Source organism: Arvicola amphibius, chromosome X (assembly GCF_903992535.2).
Source record: "Arvicola amphibius chromosome X, mArvAmp1.2, whole genome shotgun sequence".
In the NCBI taxonomy this organism is placed as follows: Eukaryota; Metazoa; Chordata; class Mammalia; order Rodentia; family Cricetidae; genus Arvicola; species Arvicola amphibius.
Genome location: NC_052065.1, coordinates 86479144 through 86502895, shown reverse-complemented (window position 1 = coordinate 86502895; position 23752 = coordinate 86479144). Strand labels below are relative to the sequence as shown.

Below are 23752 nucleotides of genomic sequence, written 5' to 3'. Positions count from 1 at the left end.
TCTTCCCGTCCCCTGACGGCATTTGTTGTTTGTCTTCTTGCTGATAACCATGGTGATGGGGGTGAGATAGAGTCTCGGTGTATTTTTAATTTGCGTTTCTGTGGTGGCTAAGGATATTGAGCATTGTAAATATGTGTGGGTTTTTTGCCATTTTTATTTTTAAGAACTGTCCAGTACATTTGACTATTCTTTGATTTTTTTAAAAAATATTTGAGTTTGTTATATAGTCTGGATATTAATCTCCTGTCAGATATACAGCTAGCAAAGATTTTTCTCTGGTTCTCTTGTTTTCTCTTTACTCAGTAACTGTTCCATTTGTTGTTCAGAGAATTTTTTTTCTTGGTTTTTTGAGACATGCTTTCTCTGTGTAATAGTCCTGGCTGTCCTGGAACTCTCTTTGTAGACCAGGCTGGTCTTGAACTCAGAGATCTGCCTGCCTCTGCCTTTCAAGTGCTGGGATTAAAGGTGTTCACCACCACCACCGGTATTTGTTTTAATCTGACTCAGTCAATGGAGTTATTTTATTAGACAATTTATTTTATTAGACAACAGGGTCTCTTGTAGCCCAGGGTAGCATCCAACATACTACACAGCGGAGGATAACCTTGAATTCTTGGTTCTCCTGCTTCCATCTCACACGTTATGGGATTGCAGACATGATGCCTGCCTCCTCGATTTTTCTTTCTTTTAAACCTTTTTTTTTTAAAAAAAGATTTACTCATTTTGTATATGTGAGTGGTTTTGCCTGCATGCATGTGTGTGTACCATGTGCATGCCTGATGCCCACAGAGGCCAGAAGGCAGTATTGAATCCTGCCATGTCAGTGCCGGGAACTGAACCAAGGTTGTGTAGGAGAGCAGTGCGTGTTCTTAACCACTGAGCCATTTTTCCAGCACCTCCTTGCTTTTTTTTTTTTTTTGGAAAGTGAGAGAGTGAAAGAATACTTGTCTGTTAATGGGGATGATCTAGCACTGATACCTCAGTGCTAGAAAATGACATTTCAGGGAGAAAAAAAAGATAATTGTTTGAACAATGGGCTTAAATAACAATACATTTTCTAACTCCTTAATTTAATTTGAGTAGAATTTTTAGGTAGAACATGCTGTTATTTTAATTAGAAGATCTCTTGAGTCTTATTACTTAAGTGTTCTCATATAAAAACAGGAGTCATTCTTCATTTTACAGTGATCATACAACGATGGAGTTGTAACTCATAGTTCCTTAAACATTTTTTCTAGACGAGGCCTCATTTTTTCAACAGTCATCTTTCTAAGACCTCTGACATTTGAATCTCGCTTCCCCAAAGCATTTCTTTTTAACCAGAAAGTAAATAGCAAATGAACTTGTCTTTAAAAAAAAATTCCAACCCCAGGATTCAAAAAAATATGTTCAGTGTAGTTACACTTAGCTTCTGTATAGGAAATTACAGAAAAAGCGATAAAGCATTGTTTTTATTGACCTTATCTTTCTAGGTAGCACGATTTTTTCATATAACTTCCTCCTCCCTAGATAATCTGGGGTCTCTTTGAAAATGTAGTAGACCTAGATTTCATATAATATGAGAATAAAAGACATGTGTAAATCAGACAGTGTATCCTATTGTAGTACCAAGTGGCTTCTGTTTGAAAACTTTACTTTTATTGATTTTTGGGAAGGTGTGGTTTTATGGATCAGGCCCAGGGCCTTGTGCACGTTTCCAAGTCCTCTACTAATGAGCTCTATCCTCATTCTTGACTTTAAAGGTTATTTGAAACCATAGCAACTAAGTAGAATTGCGTTCAACTTTCATTTTCCAGGAGGAAATGGAGGATTGGGGTGAGCTATAGTATAGCTAGCATCTGATTGTATGTTATAGAAATGATAGGCTTGCATCAGGAAGTTATAAGTAGGAATAAATCACAGCAGCTTAGTCAGGCATTAGGAAGTGCTGCCAGGAATTCACAGAAATGGCAGTTTCTTGTATTTAGTATCACACATAGAATAAACTAAGGCCTTATATCTGAATAGGTTCTTTATTCATTCATTCATACCACTCTTAAAAATATTATTGAGCATGTATATTATGTGCCTGTTTGAGGATATAATGCTAAACCTTCATAGAACTTATAATTTAGAATATAAAAAATGGGGATGTCCTCCTTAAGGTCGTGGGGCAGGGTTGGTTGCATAGCCCCGGCAATCCTGGAACTTAGGATCCTCCTGCCTCAGCCTTCCAAGTGCTAGGATTATAGATGTGTGTGTGTTAGCACAGATGGCCAAGGAGCATGTTTCTGTGTCGCTTTTCTCCTTAGCGCTACTTAAATAAATTACCACAGGCCCCAGGTATAAACAACAGAAGTTTAGTTCCTTCCTGTCTGGAGTTCCAAGTCTTAGATCAGGGTCTGAAAGGCTTGTTTTTCTCCTCTGGCCTATGGCCATCTTTATACTGTGGCCCTACGTGGCCTTTTCTCTGCATATTTAGCCCTTGTGTTTTTTGATATGTTCACATTTCTTCTGCTGCTGCGTCTCCTCCTCCTCCTTCTTCCTTTCTCTGTTTTCTTCCTTCTGCCTTTTAGACCGGGTCTCCTGTAGCCCAGGCTAGCTTCAAACTTTTATGTAGTCAAGGATGACCCTGAACTTCTGATCCTCCTGCTTCTACCTCCTAAGTGCTGGTGTTACAAGTATGTGCCACCCATGCCCAGTTTTTAAGCAGTGCTGGGCTTGGGAAACCCAGTACTTCCTGCCTACCAGGAAAGTGCTCTACCAGCTGAGCTATATATTCCTACCCCTTCCTGTAAAGATACTGGTGAGATTTGATTAAGTGTCCTTAATGGTTGTCATAGTTTGGGTTTCTACTGCTGTGAACTTAGTGACCATAGCAACTCTTATAAAGGAAAACATTTAATTGGGGCTGGCTTACAGTTTCAGATGTTTAGTCCATCATGGTGGGACATGGTGGCATGCAGGCAGACATGATGCTGGAGAAGGAGCTGAGAGCTCTACATCTTGATCCACAGGCAGTAGGAGAGACTGTCCAGTGGGCGTGGCTTGAGCATATATGAGACCTCAAAGCCCACTTCTGCTACTCCAATAAGGCCACACCACCTAAGAATACCACTCCTTATGGGCCAAGCATTCGAACACATGAGTCTATGGAGCCATACCTATTCAAACCACCACAATGGCCTCTTTTTAATTTAATCACTTCTTAATTTTGTGTACTTTTGAGAGTCTCACTAGGTAGCCTAGGATGATGCTAAACTTGAGATTCTCTGACCTCAGCCCCTTGAATCCTTGAAGTATGTTGACTACCATCTCTGGCTTCCTTAACTCACCTCATTAAGGGTCTGTTGGCAAATGAAGTCATGCTCTGAGGATAGAGGGGTAAAGGCTTCAACACATACACTTTTGGGAGCATAGTACAGCCTCAAACAATGATCCAGAATGAATAATGAGCTATTGAACTTGTTCCTTCTGCCTATATAAAATATCAGTTTCTTCTTAGTACTATGAAGTATTCCTTCGACAGTCTTCAGTGGAACCCTGTCTTCTGTTTCATGAAGGTGGACACTGGCGTGAGCTCACAGTTCGAACCAACAGCCAAGGACACACAATGGCTATCATCACTTTTCATCCCCAGGGATTAAGTCAGGTAGGCCTACCAGGAAAAGAAGCCACTTCTATAGTAACTCTACTATGCTCCTGGGTCTTTTGAAAGTTTTAGAGCAGAGAGCAGAACCTACTTATCCACAGAATATTTGTGTAGGTTAGTGGGCAGGTTTGAGGATGAAGAGGCATTGGTAAGAATATAATTTAACAATATTGTTGGCATAAAGAAATCAGAAATAATTATGGTTAAGTTACCCAAGATAATTAATTATTGTACATGGACTCTCAAGTATTTTCACATAGTAGTAGACTCTACTGCATCCAGAAGCGATTCCCATAGAGATTTGCATGTCTACCATTTCTAATCTAAATACTTTGCACACTCTGCTCGTACAGTGGTGAGCCTAGCAGTCCTCCTGATTATGCTTTACATTTGCAATGCACTTAGCACTTTCAGACAGTGTTCTGGTTTGCTATCTGTTTCTGTGATACAAACCATGACAAAGAGTGACTTGAGGAAGAAAGGATTTATTTCACCTTACAGCTCACAGTCTATCTTGAAGGACAGTCAGAGAAATAATTCAAGGCAGGAACCTAGGCGGCAGTAACTGAAGGAGAGGTCATGGAGGAATGCTGCTTACTGGCTTGCTCCCTATTGCTTAGTCAGTTTGCTTTTATTTTTAGATTTTAAAAAAATATTTTATGTGTATGAGTATATGCTTGTATGTATATGCACCATGTATATGCCTGTGCCCAGGAAGGTCAGAAGAGGGCTTTGGATCCTCTGAGACTGGAGTTACAGACAGTTGTGAGCCACTGTGTGAGTACTGGAAATCAAACCCAGGTCTTCTGCAATGGCAACAACTGCTCTTAACCACAAAACTTACTCTGCAGCTTTCAGTTTGCTCTCTTATGTACCTGAATATCACTTTCCCAGGGATGACACCGCCCATAGTGGGCTGGGCTTTCCCACAGCAACCATCAATTGAGAAAATGCCCCTTAGACATGCCCACGGGCCAGTCCTATGGAGGCAGTTTCTCAGCTGAGGCTGCTCATTCCTAAACTACCTCAGCTTGCATCCTGTTTGACAAAACAACAGCAGCAGAACCCAGTCAGCTCAGATAATCTCATATGGAAACATCCCTGCACTTAGTTATCTCAACCAGTTTATGGAGTAGGTAGGTGTAAGAAGAATGTTGCCATCCTCATTTTATAGAATACCAAATGAAGGCATAGTCTCATGGAAGGTTAGAGTCAGGAAACTACAAAGCTAGGATTTGATCCTGAGTTCTTTGATTCCTGGCTTGGTGTTTAAAATTCTGTAGCTCTGACATGGTTATAACCTGTGTCTGTATGCCAAGCTCGTCTATAGTGATCAGCAATATTAGAATTCTAATATGTTTTATAGTCAGAAAAAAAGGGAAGTTCATTATTTACCATGTTCATTATTTTCCTTTTCCATTTAATTGGATGTCAGAGAACAACTTGGCATGAGCTGTTTCTCTCCTTCCATCCTATGGGTCCCAGGGAGTATAAACTCAGGTCATTGGGTTTGATAGCTTTTAAAGCCTTACCCCCTCAGCCATCTTGCTAGCCTACCACGTTCTTTCTCTTCTGTTTCCTGGTTCATTTCTTCTAGGACTCACATCTTCTGAGGTGATATTTGAGTGGGTGGTTGGGATAGCAAAAGTGGAGAAGTATGAAGGGATTTGAAAGGTTATTTTCTGTGCACGATGGCACAGGAGCTTAGTTTAGATTCTTGTTTATAAGAATTACTCACACTTTCTTTGGAGAACTATTAGAGGCTCAAACTAGAGAAAGTGCCAGTTCTATTGTATGAGATTTGTCAAAAGCTGAGAAGCCAAGCCGTGCTTTGAAATGTGAAAATAGCCTGTTGTTGTTGATTTTGCCCTGCAGAACATTGCTTTATGCTAAGTGTTATTTATAATAGGACTTGAGAAATGTGTCTTCTTGTGTGACTGCTTCGGGCTGACTATTGTAGTTACCGGCAAGAGAATGTGTCAGGGATGAATCTTTGCTTGACTCACGAGTTCATGTTCTGGGCAGGAGGAACTGCGTGTTCAGAAGGTGACCTTGAAGGACTTTTTCACTAAAGGTCCTGGAGCTGTTTGTGAACTGACTTCACTCTATTTCCAGGAAAGGTAAGCCTGGGCCAGCCAGCCAGAACGCCTCCTATGGCTGCAGGCTTGCCATAGCCTGGCTTTGTGCTTTGCTGATGGTGGGCTACTGAGAGTGGAGGGAGGCACAGGCTAGTTAGACCTGGCTTTCACACACCAGCCACATCTGGGAGCCCAGGCTAGACTATAAAAGTTAAGTGGGGTATGGTAGCTTTTAACTTTTCACAATCAAAACAGAGCTAATGTACAATGGGAGTGTGCACACGCACCTTCATCCCTCAAGAATGGAGATTGAACAGAAGTCTCAGGGCCGTGGTGAGCAAGCTGTGTCTTCCAGCTGAGAGGCTTGGGATGCCCCTTCCAACCAAGCAGTAAGAGGCAGAAAGGTCTGCCATTCTAAAATGCTGTCTTCCTTTATTCTGTCCTAGTACCATGACCCGGTGCAGCCATCAGCAGTCCCCCTACCAGCTCCTGTTTGGGGAACCCCACATCTTTGAAGATCTTCTGGGTTTGAAGATCCGCATCTCTCCAGATGCCTTCTTCCAGATTAATACCGCTGGTGCAGAACTGCTGTACCAGACCATTGGGGAGCTGAGTGGAGTGAACTCCAGTACCATCCTCCTTGACATTTGCTGTGGAACGGGCAAGTGGAGGCTTTAGGAAGAGTCTGTGTGTTGTCTAGCTCTCAAACGCCATCTGCCCATAACTTAGGGCCTTTGTGAGGGTGGCAGGGGAGATAGTGTTGATGGTCTAAATATAACCATGTTGATTTATGGTCTAAATATAACCATGTTGGTTTAAAACACAAAAGTAATTTCCTCTTATTTCTTACTTCTCCAGGTGTGATTGGCCTTTCTCTGGCTCAGCGTGCATCCCAGGTCCTTGGCATTGAACTGGTGGAGCAGGCTGTACAGGACGCCAGGTGGACTGCAGCCTTCAATGGTACCTAGATCTGATTCTGGGGAGTAATAAAGGAAATGTCGTTGAGGGGCTGCAGATGGAGCTCAGTGGCAGACTGCTTGCTTAGCATGTGTGAGAGCCAGGGGTCCATTACCAGCACTGTGAAATCAAACAGAAATGCAGTTGTTTCTAGGCAAAGCGAGACATATTGTATCCCTAGCTTATAGGGAGGCAGAGTTCTAGAGTAGCCACACTTGGATCTTGATGTTTTACATTCTATAAAGAGCCCAAGGGAAGTACAAGCCTCCTTTGTAGGAAGGGAAATGGGGTATATAAGAGAAGAACATGCTTTACATTGGACCCTCAGCATCAGAGCCTAATGCAGTAGGTTTCAAATGTAGAATTTTGGCCTGACATTGGGGTGAACACCTTTAATTCTAGCACTCGGGAGGCAGAGGCAGAGTCAGGTGGATTTCTGTGTGTTCAAGGCCAACTTGATCTATATAGGGACTTCAAAGCCATCCAGGGCTACGTGGTGAGGCCCTGTCTTAAACAAAACAAAACCGCAGTTCTTAAATAGAACCTTTGCTTGAATAAAATGACAAATTGCAATATAGAAACGAGTTTGTCTTCTTTCCTTTATTCTACTTCCAGACAATTCTTTTATCTATTTATTCATTTTTTTGTGCAGCCCAGGCTGGCCTTGAATGCCTTTGCCCAACCCGTGAGTGCTGGAATTACAGGTGTGTCAGCTCCTATAAACTTCCAGATGGTTATTGGTTTTCGAGGCACCAGGTGAAAACTAGTGGGGGAGCAGGACAAGGACTTGAGTGAAGATCAAGGTTTTTGCTGTGGTGGAGATACTTCTTCCACACTGTGTGTCTGGTCGTTTCAGCTGGAAGGCTCATCCAGACTTTCCCAGGGAAAGGGGCTTGCAGCAGGTCCAAGTATGTTGCCTTCTGTGCTGTTCAGAGGTCCACTGGAGCCAACGGGAATGGCAGGAGCCTGGCTGCTGTGTAGTTCGGTAAACCTGAAGCTTCCCAATTGTTGGCCTCAAGTTATGATGTCACATGCGCCTCTCTTCCACAGGTGTCACCAACTGTGAGTTTCATGCTGGGAGAGCAGAGAAGATTTTGCCACAGTTGTTAAAGTCGCAGGAAGATGAGAAGTTAACAGTTGCTGTGGTCAACCCTGCCCGTGCTGGACTGCGTAAGGAGGAAGGGCAACTTGGGTGTTCCCCGCGGTGCCCACCAGTTCTCTGTCTTTATTCCCATCCCAGGCTAAGGGGCTCCCTATGAGGTAGCCCTGAAGCAGCTTCTCCTCCATTCCTTAGCAGTCCTGCTCAGCATGAACTTTGGAATAATGGACGACGGTGGGTTAAGTACATTAACAAGGTGTTTACTCCTTCAGATTACCAAGTGGTGCAAGCCATTCGGAACTGCAGGGCCATCCACACTCTAGTTTTTGTTTCCTGCAAGCCCCACGGTGAAAGCACAAGAAACTTCATTGAGTGAGTCTTGGACTTTCTTTTCAATATTATTTTTTCACAAGCTGGGGAATATGGCTCATTTGGTAGAATAACTGCCTGTCATGCATGGCACCCTGGGTTTGATATTCAACCCCACGTAAACCTGAGCAGGGTGGTAGAGGCAGGAGGATTAGAAGTTCAAGATCATCCTTGGCTACACAATGAGTGAGATTAAGGTCATTGTGGGCTAAGCAAGACCCAGTCTCATTAAAAAAGCAAAAACCAAAATGATTTTTTTCTAAACATCAGAGTAATCTATACTTTCTAAGAACAATTTGGAAATAGTATAGAGACATAAAGAGAAAAGAAAAGAATATACCACTTTATTTTTATTTTTATTTTTTTGTTTTCTTGAGACAAGGTCTCACTATGTAGCTCTAGTCCTACAACTAACTCTTGTAGACCAGACTGGCCTTGAACTCACAGAGATCTGCCTGCCTCTGCCTCTCATTTGCTGGGATTACAGGCATATGTCTCTACACTCAGCTCAATATACTAGTTTAAAAATAAGTTTTCTTTTTAAAAAATGATTTGTATGAATTTGAATAAGTTTATGTGCAATACATATTTGTACAAGCCCGTGCTGGCCAGAAGAGGGTGTCAGATCCCCTGGAACTGGAGGTCCAGGCACTTGTGAGCTGCCATGTGGATGTTCTGAACCAAACTTGGTCCTTTGTTAGAACAGTTAGTGATCTTTACTGAGCAGTTTCTCCAGTACTACTAATAGCACTTTTAAGAATGAATTATAGGAACCAGGCTAGGGGGAGAAAAGCAGATACTCACTTTGAGTGCAAAATTTGAGGAGGGAACCAAGAATTTTAATGATCAAAGTAAAATTTTAATATAATATATTAGAAAATCAACCCTTTCAAATCATGAAGGACAAAATTTGTTTTAAAGAATTTAATGCCAGGTATGATGACCTGAGCTTGTAATTCCATCACTAGGGGAGTAAAAAACGGGTGAATCCTTCGGGTTTGCTGGTCAGCCAGTCTAGCCCAAGCAGTGAGCTCCTGGCCAATGAGAGACCTTATCTCAAAGGAGGTGAATGACGTTCCTAAAGGGGACACTTGAAGTTGCCCTCTGGTCTTGATGTATACACATACATACACACAGGCACGCACGCACACACACACACACACACACACACACACACACACACAAATAAATAGGGCACTGGATTTAATTCCCAACTGATAAACAGCTGATTAGCTTTTGAAAAAATTCTGCGTATGAGCAAATATGTGGTATTTGTCTCCTTGGCTTGTTTTATGTAACATAATGCCTTCCATTATCATTTTATTGTAGATGTTTGGCTTTATTCTCTTTTAGCTGAATAGTAATCCATGTTTTATTTACACTATTTTCTATATCCATTTATCTATTGTTAGAAATCTTGTCTGGCTGTTGAGAATAATGTAGCAAGAAATGGTAATGCAGGTATTTCATTGATAGGCTAATTTAATTCCCTTTGGGCCATTCCAAAAGGTGATACAAATGGGTTGTATGATGGATTTATTTGTAGTGTTCTGAGGACTCTCGCTATTGTATTCCATTAGCTTTCGTCCCACCAACAGTATTTACAAGTTCTCTTTCCTCTGTGTCCTTGTCAGCATGTTATTTTGTGTCTTTTATTTTTGGTAGTGTTTTGGTGTTTAGTTAAATTTTAATTAATTTTCAGTATATGTGGGAGGCAGAGAGTCTTGTCTGCCTAAGCTTCTGTGTAGAGGTCAGAAGGCAACTTTTGCGACTTGGTTTGTCCTTCTTTCTCCCTTGGGTGCTAGGAATCAAACTTGAAACCTGAGGCTTATGCTTTTACCTGCTGAGCCATCTTGCCTACCTGTGTATGCTTATTTTGAGACAAGGATTCATGTAGCTAAGGCTGGCCCTGAACTCTTACTTCTTCTGTCTCTGCTTCCCGAGTCCTAGGATTACAGACACCTAACCATTCTAACAGGAAAGAGCTAGCACTTTGTCATATCTTTTTAAGGTTTCAAATTGTGTTTTCTGATTACTGGTCAAAGTGTGGAGAATGTATTTAGAATGCCTAGTCATAGATAGGACATCTATATGACCTCACCAAGGCTTGGGGACATTGCAAAAGAGGGGACAGAAAGATGGTAAGAGCCAGAGTTCTGAGAGGAACTGGGAGGAACTGTCTCGTGCACATGCCAGGACCACCGCACTCAGGAACTCACAGCAGCTGTGCTTGCCTGCATAGGACCCCCACAAGGACAAGCCAGTCAGTATGCTAGCATGGAATGGGGAAGGGCTCGTGAGCCCTCACCCCATATGAGGAGCTATTGACAGCTGATGGCTGTTAAGGGAAGGACAGCAAATTTTCTTTGGGGTATGCTACCTAATAGGTTGACCATGCTCCAGTGGATGGTCCCATGTGTATATGGGCAGCACAAATTAGACTTGATGGGTTATTACAAAAAAGACCCGAAGTTGGAGGGGGTGGGAAATAGGGGGTAAATATGGGAGGAGTTATGGGGAAGAGTAGGAGGCTAAATATGAGCAGAATACATTATATGTGTATATGAAATTCTCAGAGAATTAATATAAACATTATATTTAAAAAGAATTTAAAAAGCCAGGTGTTGTGGTACCTGTTTATAATGTCTGCTCTTAGGCAGAGACAGGAAGATCATTGGTTTGATATCAGCCTAGGCCACATAATGAGATCCTGTCTCAAAAAACTAATATTACAAATAAAACCCTGACAGGTGTTGTGCAAGCCTTCAGAAAGGCAGAGGCAGGCAAATCTCTTTTGAGATTTTGGCCAGTGTGGTCTCCATAGTAAGTTCAGGCCAGGCAGGAATACATAGTGAGGCCTCGTATCAAAAAACATCATTTATCAATGAACTATAAAACAAAATGAAAGATAGGTAAAATAAATGTTATTGTGAAAAAATAGGAAAATAAACCTAGTCAAGAACATAAAAGGGTAAAGTCACAAAAATATAGCCATCAGAATATCTACAGATTTTAAGGATGTGTTTTGCTTTTTTTAAAGACAAGGTCTCACTGTGTAGCCCTGTCTACCTAAGAACTCATTACATAGACCAGTCTGGCCTTGATCTTATGACAATCCTCCTATTTCTGCCTCTCAAGTGCTGGGGTAGCAGATATACATCAGCATACTCAATTTTTCTCCATTTATGAGAAAGTACTCCTTAGAGCTTGCTTTAAAAATATCTGAAAAATCTACATGAAGTCTAATTTTTTTGGGGGGGTGCGGAATACAAATGGCCAAGGTTAGTTCTAAAAATCAAGGTAAATGCTGAACAGCGAGCATGGAAAAATGAAGATCTCCTGCTCAAGATGGTTGTGTGGTGTGTGGATGTGTAATCCCAGTACATAGGGACTAAGCCAGGAGGAAAACCGCGGGTTTAAGATAAAGCTGGGTTCCATAGTGACTTAGGGGTCAGCCTGGGCTACATAGTGAGACTACTGTCTCATCCAGTGCAGGGGAGGAAAAGCTTCTACCTCAAAGAAACTTAGGCCTACTCTCTCCATCTTCTTTGCTTGTCTGTTTCTGCACAACTACTCTTCCATTGTTATTGTGTTTGAATACGACATGAAGATGGCATCTCTTCTCAGTGGATAAAAATGGACTATTCAGCAAATTGTGACTGACAAGTGTTTGGAGACTGCAACAAGTTGGATTTATATCTAGACTAAATTGTAAGTGGGTCAAAGACTGAAATGTAAAACATGGGAACCTAGAAATGTGCTCTAAGAAACCATAGGATTTCTTTAGAGTTATCCTGTGCTTTCTAACTGAAAATTCAGAAGATGGAGTCTAGAAGGCAATTATTTGTTAATATTCTGTTTAGTGTGCAAAGAAATTGGTTTCATTGTCCCTTTAAAGACTATTTTGCTTTTCACATTATTAATCGAGGGGGGAGAAGCGCTTGTGTGAGTTGGTTCTCTCCTTCCACCCTGTGCATCCTGAGAAGCTGACTCAAGTCATCAGGCTTTGCAGCTGAGCCATCTCAGCAGCCCAGATAGATTGCTCATCCGTTTATTTCGTTGTGCCACTTTTGTACGTGTGTCATATGCCTTGCTCTTATGCACTCCCTCGTTCATTTTATTTATGACCCTCCCCTTCCCCAACATTGTCCCCACTCTGTCTACTCCCCCCACACATCCACAGACATACACATAGACACACACACACACACACACACACACACACACACACACACACACAAATCATGTGATATGTGTCTTCCTGACTCTGGCTTATTTCACTTAACAATAATTTCAGTTCCATTCATTTCCTTGTGAATGTCACAATTTTCTTTGTCTTTAGAGATGAATAAAAACTCCATTTGTATCAGTACCACACTTCTGTGTGCACATGTGAAAGCCAGAGGTCACCACTGAGTGTGTTCCTCTTTCACTTTCCAACTTATTTTGTCTTTTTTCTGTGCAAATGTGTGCATGTGTGGAGGCCAAAGGACAGCATGGAGGAGTTGCTTCTCTCCTACCATGTGGATTCTGGAGACCAAATTCAGGTCATCAGGCTTGGCAGCAAGCACGGCTATCCACTGAGCCAGCTCACTGACCCTCCATCTTTTCTGAGACAGGGTCACTGAACCTGAAACTTGTCATTTGAGCTAGACTGACTAGTCAGTGAGCCCCTGATGTCTGCCTTTCTCTATCCCCTAGCCCTCAGTACTAAGGTTACAGACCTGTGCTGTCGCTAAGCTCTTGCATGGGCTCTGTGGATGGAAACATAGGTCCTCATAGCTGCATGACAAGCACTTTGTCTGTTGAATTATCTCCCCAGCCCTACATTGCATTTTAAACTATCTCTTCATACACATCTAGACTATTTCTACTTCATAGCTGTTGTGACTAAGGCTGCAGTAGCATGGGTGGCCGTACACGTGTCTCTGTAATATGCTGACTGGATCCTTTAGGTATATACCCAGGAGTGGTAGAGCTGTGTCATGTGCCAATTCTTTTAATTTTTTTGAGAAACTTCCACATTGAGTTCCACAGTAGCTTTACCAAGTTATACTCCTACTTGCAGCGAATTTGTTGCCGTTTGTTTCTTTGATGTTAGTTATTATGACTGGGGTAAGATAGAATCTTAGAGCAGTTTAAAATTTCTATTTCCCTGATGGCAAGGATGTTGACCACTTTTTAAAATACTTATTGGCCATTTATATTTCTTATTTCTTATTTTTCTTCATGAACTACATATTAAACTCACTAAATGATATAGAAGAATGCTAAAATGATACTATAGAAAATACTTAACTGTGGGAATATTTTATATTTTTAAAAAGGTTTATTTTTCTGATTTTCATCTCTTTTTTTAATTATTAAAAATTTCTGCCTCCTCACCACCTCCCATTTCCCTCCCCCTTCCTCCATTCCCCTCCCCCTCCCTTTCCAGTCCAAAGAGCAGTCAAGGTTCCATGCCCTGCAGGAAGTCCAAGGTCCTCCCCTCTCCATCCAGGTCCAGAAAGGTGTGCATCTAAACAGACTAGGCTCCCTCAAAGCCAGTTCATGTAGTAGGATCAAAACCCAGTGCCATTGTTCTTGGCTTCCAGTCAGCCCTCATTGTCTGCCACGTTCAGAGAGTCCTGTTAGGTCCCATGCTTTTTCAGTCCCATTTGAGCTGGCCTTGGTGAGCTCCCATTAGACCAGCCCCACCGTCTCAGTGGGTAGGTGCACTCCTCGTGGTCCTGACTTCCTTGCTCATGTTCTCCCTCCTTCAGCTCCTCATTTGGGCCTTGGGAGCTTAGTCCTGTGCTCCATTGTGGGTCTCTGTCTCTATCTCCATCCATCGCCAGATGAAGGTTCTGTGGTGATATGCAAGATATTCATCAGTATGGCTATAGGAAAGGGCCATTTCAGGCTCCCTCTCCTCAGCTGCCCAAGGAACTAGCTGGGGACATCTCCATGGTTTATTTTATGTGTATAAGTATTTGCCTGTATGCCCAAAGAAGCTAGAAGATGGTGTTGGATCCTCTGGAACTTGAGGTCCAGATGGTCATGAGCTTCCATGTTGGTGCTAGGAACCTCACCTGGATCTTCTGCCAGAGCAGACACCACTCTTAAATACGGAGCCATCTTTCCAGCCCTGGAAATATTGTCTGAAAAGTTCATCATTCAGTGATTTTTATTATGTGAGCATCATGGGGATTCATTATGCACAAGAAAATGGCTACACTATTGCTAAGCTAATCTTACAGGACTGCTGTTTTCTATGTAGTGTCTACCTTCATTGTAGTATACCATTCACAGCCACGAATTCAAAATGTCTAATAGTACTAAGTCAGGAGTGGTGATAAATGTCTATAATCCTAGCACTTGAGAAGTAGAGGCAAGAGGAGATCAGGAATTTAAGGTCATCCATCCTTGGCTATGTGGTAAATTTGAAGCCAGCCTGGGCTACTTAAGGGCCAGTCTCAACAAAACAAAACCAAAACAGCAAAAAAATGTATCATAGAAGTAAATGTGAGAGTGAGAGCGGAAGCTACAGAATTTTTAGAAGAAAATATTTAAAATCTTTATGACCTTGGGTTGGGCAAAGTCTTCTTTAATATGACATCAAAGGCCCAAAGAAAAAAGAAAAATAATACTAAAATCAAGACAAAGCAAAAATCCCTTATTTTATTACAGATGTTCCCACCCAGAATATGAAAAGACAGCCCATGGAATAGGAGAAGATATGGCTTGATATCCAGTGGCCAGACACGAAAGACCACATATTAAGTCAGGTGTGGCAACATGCATCTGTAACCCCACCTCAGTGCTGGCAGACAGCACTGGGTCCCAGGGGCTCATTGACTAGCCACCTAGCCAACTGATGAGCTCCGGGTTGAGTGAGACCCTGTCTTTCAAAATTAAGATGGAGAGCAATTGAGGAAGACATCACAAAATCAACTTCTGGCGTCCACATGTGCCTCTATGGACAAGTGCATCCTCTTACACAAATATAAACAACACACACACGCACACACACACACACACACACACACACACATGCGCACGCGCACTTTGGGCAAGAAGGACAGAGAGAGAGAGAGAGAGAGAGAGAGAGAGAGAGAGAGAGAGAGAGAGAGAGAGAGAGAGAGAGAGAGAGAGAAAGAATGAATATTAAGTGATTCTTTTTATAGAAAATGTCCAGGATAGACAAGTCTACAGAAATTGAAAGGTTTGGGAGTCCAATGAGAGGTCCTGCGGTACCTGCCATCTTACTGGGCTAATGAAAATGAAATTGCTGATAGTGGTAAGTGCGTGCTCGAAATATGCCAATAACCACTGAGCTGTATAAATGGGTAAAGTATACAGTATGAATAATGTTTCAATAAAACTTTGGAGAAAAATCTGAAACTTTTGCATAACAAAAAGCACCGTAAGCAATTTCACTTAATGGAAACCATTTGCAGTACGTATTACAAACCCTTTTCCTCAGTCTGTAATCAAGTCTTAGAGGTCAATAAGAAACAGGAAAACTGGCTGGGCAGTGGTGGTGCACGGCTTTAATTCCAGCACTTGGGAGGCAAAGACAGGCAGATCTCTGTGAGTTCGAGGCCAGCTGGGTCTATAAGAGCTAGCTAGCTCCAGGACAGGCTCCAAAGCTACGGAGAAACCCTGTCTTGAAAAACCAAAAAGAAACAGGAAAACTGTACAGTTGGAAAACTAACAGGGCATATGCAAAGAAAGTATTATAAATGCATTGATGCATTATGAGATGATGCTGCCTCACCGTGAAAATAGAAATATAAGCTGGATGCTTTAATCCCAGCACTTGGCGGGGCTGGGGGCGGGGGGCAGAGACAGGCAGAGCTCTTAGTACTAGGCCCGCCTGGTCTACAGAATGAGTTCCAGGACAGACAGGGCTACATAGAAAGATTGTCAGGAAAAACAGAGACACAGAAAAAGAATGGAAATAAGGTTAAAACTGTACTGAAACCAGGTTTAGTGGCACATGCCTGTAATCCAGCACTCAGGATAATGAGGCAGTAGTATTATGAGTTTGAAGCCAGTTTGAGCTACATAGAAACAGTCTGTCTAAAACCTGTAACCAAGTACATTGAGATACACCCCTCTCTGTGTATGTGTATATACCTACAGCACATTTTGATCATATCCAACCTATTACCCCACTCTAACTCCTTCTAGACCCCCAACACATCCCGCTCCCAACTCCATGTTTCTTTTCTTTAAATAACCCACTGAGTCCAATTAGTGCTGCCTGTGTGCTCACAGGCTATCCTCCGGCAGCCTACCAGGGGCCACATCCCTAGAGACACACTTTTTACATTCCAAACTGGAAAAGTGCAAAAGTTTGATAATGCACTGTTGACATTATGGGAACACTAGAAATCAAAATTTTTGCTGGTACGAATTGAGCACTAATCTTTACAAGTCGGTATCATCCCTTTGGAGGTAAATTTAGTAACGTAGATTAAAAATTTAAATATATACATACTTGGCGACCCAGAATTACATGCCTCAATTAGAAAATATTTTATGTTGTTTTATGTGTATGAGTATATATGTATGAGTGCCTTGTATTGATGTCACCACTTGCCTGATCTCACAGAGGCCAGAAGAGGGCTTCAGATCTCCTAGAACTGGAGCTATAGATGGTGAGCTGCAGTATAGGTGCTGGGAATTGAACCTGGGTTCTCTGGAAGAGCAGTCAGTTTCTTAACTACTGTGCCATCTCTTCAGCTCCCATTCCTCTGATTTTTAACCTGTAGATCACTCCCAAACATTAACGACATAAAATTAGTTAGTGTAATATTTTAGCATAAAAAGGGAAAATATAAAAGTCATCAGAAGAGAACTGGATAAATTATTTATGATTTATCCACAAGATGGAAGACTATACCACTATGTAGAAAAATATAATGTACTGATAATGGAAAATCTTGACAATATGTTAGTTTCCAGCAGCTTTATGGAGATTTATTTTATAATTCATACAATTTTGCCAATTAAAAAATATACTTCATGGGACTAGAGATAGTTCAGTGGCTCTTAGCACTTGAGCACCTGTTGCTCTTGCAGGGGACCCAGGTTTTGTTCCCAGCACCTACATGGTGGCTCACAACCTTCTGTAATTGTTGGGTACAGTGGTGGAACACACCTTTAATCTCATAACCTGGGAGTCAGTTATAGGCAGATCTCTGTGAATTTGAGGCCAGCCTGGTGTACATACTGAGTTCTAGAGCTACGTAATGAGACCATGTCTCAAAAAATAAAATAGATTTAAAAGTGGTTAAAATTCATGTTACATATATTTTGTTGTTTTTTTGTGGGGGAGAGAGCTGGGGGGGGGTGTTGAGACAGGGTTTTTCTGTGTAGCTTTGGAGCCTGCCCTGGCTCTTGTAGATCAGGCTGGCCTCCAACTCACAGAGATCCGCTTGCCTCTGCCTTCCAAGTACTGAGATTAAAGGCGTGCACCACCACACCCTCCGTGTTACATGTATTTTACCAAAATAAAAACACCCACACACATAAACTAAAACAAGTCTTTTTAAAATTGAAAATAGGTTCTTTTCTCATACAATATATCCTGATTATAGTTTCCCTCTATGTACTCCTTCCAGTTCCTCCCTCCTCCCCTTCCATCTGGATCTGTTCCCTTTCTGTCTCATTAGAAAAGAACAGGCTTCTAAGAGATAACCACAAAACATGGCAAAATAAAATATAAAAAGATGAAGCAAAAACTATCATATCAAAGTTGAACATGACAACCCAACAGGAGGAAAAGTCTCAAGAGCAGGCACAGGACCCAGAGATCCACTAGTTCTCACAGTAGGAGCCCCATCAAAACACTAAGCTGATAGCTGTAATATATATGCAGAGGACCTGGTGCAGATCCAAGCAGGCAGCCGGGCAGTGGTGGCACATATCTTTAATCCCAGCACTCTGGAGGCAGAGGCAAGCAGATCTCTGTGAGTTCAAGGCCAGCCTGGTCTATAAGAGCTAGTTCCAGGACAGGCTCGAAGCTACAGGGAAACCCTGTCTCAAAAAACAAACAAGCAAACAAACAAAAACAGACCCAAACTTACTGCTTCAGTCTCTGTGAGCTCATAGGTGCCTTGCTTTGTCAATTCAGAGGGCCTTGTTCTCCTGCTGGCCTCCATCCCTCTGACATACGTGTAGGCAAAACACACACACACACACACACACACACACACACACACACACACATATCTATAGTTATCTATCTATCTATCTGTCTGTCTGTCTGTCTGTCTGTCTGTCTGTCTGTCTGTCTATCTATCTATCTATCTATCATCTGTCTATCTATCTATCTATCATCTGTCTATCTGTCTGTCTGTCTGTCTGTCTGTCTGTCTATCTATACCAAAATCATCTCTCTCTCTCTCTCTCTCTCTCTCTCTCTCTCTCTCTCTCTCTCTCTCTCTCTCTCTCTTTCTCCTCTCTCTCATTTTTGCTTTTTTTTCTAGACAGTGTTTCTCTATGTTCCACTCTGACTGTCCTAGAACTTGATCTGTAGACCAGGCTGACCTCGAACTTACAGAGATCTGTCTGCCTCTGCCTCCTGAGTGCTGGGATTAAAAGTGTGTGCTACCACTGACAGGGCATCTTTTTGTTTAAGTATACAGTTCAATGAGTTGTGGTTGGTTTGCTTTCAAACTCATGCAGCCATTATCACCACCTAAGTCCAGACTGTTTTTTGTCATCTAAAAAAAAAAAAAACCAAAAACCAAAAAACCCTATGCCTTTTAGCATCACTGCCTAGCTCCGCCCCTGCTGTCTGACCCTAGGCAGCCTGTAATGTGCCTTCTGTGTAAGGCTTTGCCTGGCATTTCGTTGAATTGAATTGTGTCATGTATTGTGTGCTTCTTTACATCTTTCACTTAACATAATGTGTGTGATGTTCATCTGTGTTTAAACATTTATTGGTCTTTTATTTTCTTTTTTTGGCCTTAAAAGGGAATAATATTGTATGTATATATTGTCTCTTACTTATCTGCTCATGGGTTGATGGCTTTTATAAATAACGTTGCAGTGAATATTCACGTGCAAGTTTTTCTTTCATTTCTCCTTGAGAAAGACCTGGGAGGGGAATTGCTGGTCCGTAATGGACACTAGTTGAACCCTTTGATTGAGGAGCTTCACTTGGTTTTCCAAACAGCTGCCCTATTGTACCAACAGTAGTATACGAGCATTCCACTTTCTCTGTATTTCTCCTGTATCTTCACAAAGTCTCGTTATTGGCTTTAAAAAAAATTATTTTGCCATGCTGGCGATGACTCCCAGGACCACTTGTTCCTAGTCAGCAGGCGTTCTTCCAGTGAGGTATATCCTAAGCTCTGGTTGCTGCCTTTTTCCCCCTTAAAATGGCATATCAGTATATCACTGTGGTTTTTCTTTTCATTTCCCCAGTGGCTAAAGGTGTTTGAATGGTTCTTTTTGTTTGTTTGTTTTTGTATTTTCAAGATAGGGTTTCTCCAAGTATCTGTCTGTCCTAGAACTCACTCTGTAGACCAGACCTGCCTCTGCCTCCTGAGTGCTAGGATTAAACGTGTGAGCCACCATCGCTAGGCCGAGAGTTTTGTTTTTTTTAATATATCCGTTTGCATTTTTCTTTGGAGATAGGGTTTCACACATTCCATGCTGGCCCAGATTGACCTTGAATTTGTGATCCCCCTGTCTTCATCTCCTTCGTGCTAGGATTACCGGCATGCACCACTGAATCTGGTTATGAAGTGCTGAGAATTGAGCCCAGGTCTTTGTGCAGGCTAGACTAGCAGTCTGTCAAGGGAGCTACTTTCCCAGCTCCTCTTTTCATCAGTTGTAAACCTTGAGATATTTTCTGATTAATACAGGATTGAGATCTTATGTCCATCTTTAACTGGGTTGACTTTCTACTGTTGAGTTTTTAGAATTCTGTATGTCTGATAGAAGTTCCACGTCAAGTATATGAGTTGGAGAAATCCCTCTCTTCTTGTTCTCTCTTTGTTTTCTGTGTACATGTCTGTTTGTGTTCATGGGTATTGCTAGATAGCAAATCCAGCGCCTCACACAAGCCAGTGAGTACTCCACTGCTGCGGAGCTACATCCCCAATTCCTCCTCCTCTTCCTCTTCTTCCTCTGCCTTCTCTCCCTTCTCCTTCTCGTCCTCCTTCCCTATCTGTCTTATTGAGACATTGTCTCTACTCACTGTGTAGCTCTGGCTATCCTAGAGCTTGCTTTGTAAACCGGCTGGCCTCAAACTCACAGAGTTTTGCCTGCCTCTGCCTCTGAGTGCTGGGTTTAAAGATGTGCGCTACAATACATGGCTTAATAGTATCTTTTGAAGTATAGTCAAGTATATTTTTGTGGCTTTTGATTTAAGTTCTGAGATAAGGTTGTCACTAAATAGAACTAGTAAGGTATAGAATTGTTCATATACTAGGTTAATTTGAAGGATGAGAAGAACATGCATTTGTGCTTGCTTATACTTTCATAGAGAGACTCTGGTCAGTTATATGAGACACTGATAATGAGCGATTAAATTGAGGCTACAGAGATGGCTCTGCAGTTAAGAGAATGTACCGCTTTTGCAGAGGAGCTGACTTTCATTACCTGCACCCACAATAGGCAGCTTATAACCACCTGTGACTTCAGCTCCAGGGGACTCGAACACCTCTGGCTTCCTTGGGCAGCCATTCATGTGCGTGTGCTTGCATGTTTGTGCACTTACATGCACCACACACACACACACACACACACACACACACACACATACATGATGAAAGAGTAAATCTTGAAGAATGAAATCATATTTGCAGGAAATTTGATTACTGGATATTATGTTGTTAAGTGAAATAAGACAAACTTAGGAAGACAAATGCTAAATGTTTTTTTCTTATACATGGAGTCTACATTATAAATATTTGTGCATGTATGTGTGAGTTTCGGTACAGAATATAAACTAGCAAGGGAATTTTAAGGGACTATGATAAGTGGAAGACGGAGCTCCCTGAGGGAAGGAAGAGATTCAGTCAGAAAAGCAGGAAGCACAAGGAAGGGTAGAGGAGAAGAAAAATTAATGAGAGTGATATGATATAAATGCATGAAAATACCTCAAGGAAGTCCATCACTTTGTATGTTATCTTTAAAAATGAATTAATGGAAGGACCCCCTTCAGAAATAGACCCTAATAACAATTAATTGTCTCTGTCTCGAAAGCACTGGGAACAGGGCTGTAGAACTGGCTAAGGGGTTAAGAGCACTTGATGCTCCTGCAGAGGGACTCGAGTTTGGTTTCCAGTGCCCATGTGGTGGTTCATAACCATGGGCAACACCAATTTCTGATGACCTGGTGCCCTTTTCTGACTTCCCCAGACACCAGGCATGCATGTTGTATATATACATACATACAAGCAAAACACTCATACACATGAAAATTACATAAATCTAAAAATATTTTTAAAAGAAAGAACTGGGGACATATGAGAGGTGACAAAGGAGATTACCTTGTGTACCTCTTAATGTTATTCCATTTTGACTCAGATGAAAGTATTTATTATACTGCATATTATATATAATAACAGTGAATTTTAAAATGCAGTGGTTAAGACTAAACCTAGAATTCAGATATCACACTGAGAAAATTACTAAACATGTCCTCAAAAAGGCAAAGCAGTTTCAATTTCAGCAAGATACTGTGTACATATGGTAAAAAAAAAGTCTGATAGTGTAAAACTATAAAAGAATTGGTAGAAATTGGAACAACCTTTTTAGAAGAGTTTAGTGGGTACCTACCTGTCTTAGGGTCTTATGAATGTAAGCCGTGATGTTTGATAATATATACCTTACATACATATATAAATTATATGTGTGCATATATACATATATATGCACTGGGGTTCAAATCCAGAAATTTGTACATGCTAATCATATGCTCTAACTCAGAGACTGAGATTTACCCCAGCTACTTGGATGCATTTTTATGTGCATGTGTGTATGCACCAAAGGACAACCTGAAGGTGTTGTTTTCCCAGGACCCATTTGCCTTGTGTTTTGAGACAGGACTCTCTCACTGGCCTGGATTTCACCCAGGAGGCTAGGCTGGCCAGCAGTGAGCCCCAGGGATCTGCTTGGTTTTGCGTCCCTAGAGCTGGTTTGCAAGCATATGCCAACACACTTTACATTTTTACATGGATTCTGGGCATTGAACTCAGATACTTTGACAACCAAAGCATGTTCGCAGCCCTTGAGATGCATTTTGATTTAGTATTTTTGGCTTGCAACGGGTTTGTTGGGCCATAACCTCACTGTAAGTTGGACATTTGTACTCTGGTGAGGAAGATGGCTAAGCAAAACAGTTACATGGCAATAGTGAGTAGTGGAGATGCCAGACACATGGGCCTGTGTGACTACAGAGGAAGAACTTCAGTTTTAAGTCCGGTAGTTGCTTCTCTTTCTTCTGTGAACTGATCCTGTGTCTCTTTCTACAGGCTGTGCTGTCCTCCAAACTCGGCTAAGAAGCTCCTCGGTGAACCCTTTGTCCTGAGACAAGCTGTACCCGTGGATTTGTTTCCCCACACCCCACACTGTGAACTGGTACTCCTCTTCACTCGATAAGGCTAGGAGACTTCAGGCTGCTAAGGCTGAAGTTTCAGGGACGTCATCAGGTTTGGCCTGTTGCTGCATTGGAGACATGGATGTGTCACCCGGGAAACCAGTCTTTGTATCCCCAGCAAGAGTTTAGCTGGCCTCCTTTGAGGCAGATTGAACTATAGCTTGTCATATTTCTTTGGGATTACTCATATTTGTGTAGCTTTGAACGCTCCAAACTCCTTGGATTTCTTACAAAGCAGAAGGGGCTAGGGAGCCAGGCGGTGGTGGCACATGCCTTTAATTCCAGCACTGGGAGACCGAGGCAGGTGGATCTCTGTAAGTTCAAGGCCAACCTGATCCTCAGAGTGAGTTGCAGAACAGGCTCCAAAGCTTCACAGAGAAACTCTGTCTTTGGGGAAAAAAAAGCACGGGGTGGCCGGGCGGTGGTGGTGCACGCCTTTAATCCCAGCACTCGGGAGGCAGAGGCAGGCGGATCTCTGTGAGTTCGAGGCCAGCCTGGTCTACAAGAGCTAGTTCCAGGCCAGGCTCTAAAAAAGCTGCAGAGAAACCCTGTCTCAAAAAAAAAAACACGGTGTGGGGAAGATAAGTAGGTCACGTGCTTATTGCACGTACACAAGTACCTGAGTTTTGAAGTCCAGCATTCACATTCAAATAACGGGTCTGTTCTTCCAGTGCTAGGAAGTGGAGACAGGGGGATCCTAAGAGCTTCCCTGACCAGCCAGTCTAGCTAAGGTTCAGTCTAGCTCCGGGTTCAGTGAGAGACCCTTTCTCAAAAAAAGGAGTTGGAAAATGTTTATCAACTGCTGCCCTCCACAAGTGTAGTCAGAGGTACACACACACACACACACACACACACACACACACATGCACATATACATACACACACACTACACACACACAAAGCAGACAATGCTATGTAGTGATTAAAGGGTAGTTAGGTTGTCTAGACTTTGACACTTCTAAAATGTCCTTTGATAATGTGGTTATGTCCAGGGCAGAAGAAACAGCTCAGCA

The 23752-nt window shown here is 42.0% G+C and overlaps 1 protein-coding gene across 6 annotated transcripts in view; it reads left to right on the top strand.

Moving 5' to 3' along the window:
* The window catches only part of Trmt2b (tRNA methyltransferase 2 homolog B), a 52212-nt gene extending 29101 nt beyond the window's left edge, over positions 1-23111 (top strand). For all 6 annotated transcript variants that reach the window (XM_038316455.1, XM_038316450.1, XM_038316453.1 and 3 more), the window contains 7 exons: positions 3485-3631; positions 5657-5751; positions 6156-6370; positions 6568-6669; positions 7717-7836; positions 8038-8137; positions 22615-23111. In XM_038316455.1, the coding sequence (XP_038172383.1) occupies positions 3485-3631; positions 5657-5751; positions 6156-6370; positions 6568-6669; positions 7717-7836; positions 8038-8137; positions 22615-22741 (906 nt within the window). In that variant the 3' untranslated portion in view covers positions 22742-23111. The remainder of the gene's footprint in view (positions 1-3484; positions 3632-5656; positions 5752-6155; positions 6371-6567; positions 6670-7716; positions 7837-8037; positions 8138-22614) is intronic.
* The last annotated feature ends 641 nt before the right edge of the window (positions 23112-23752 follow it).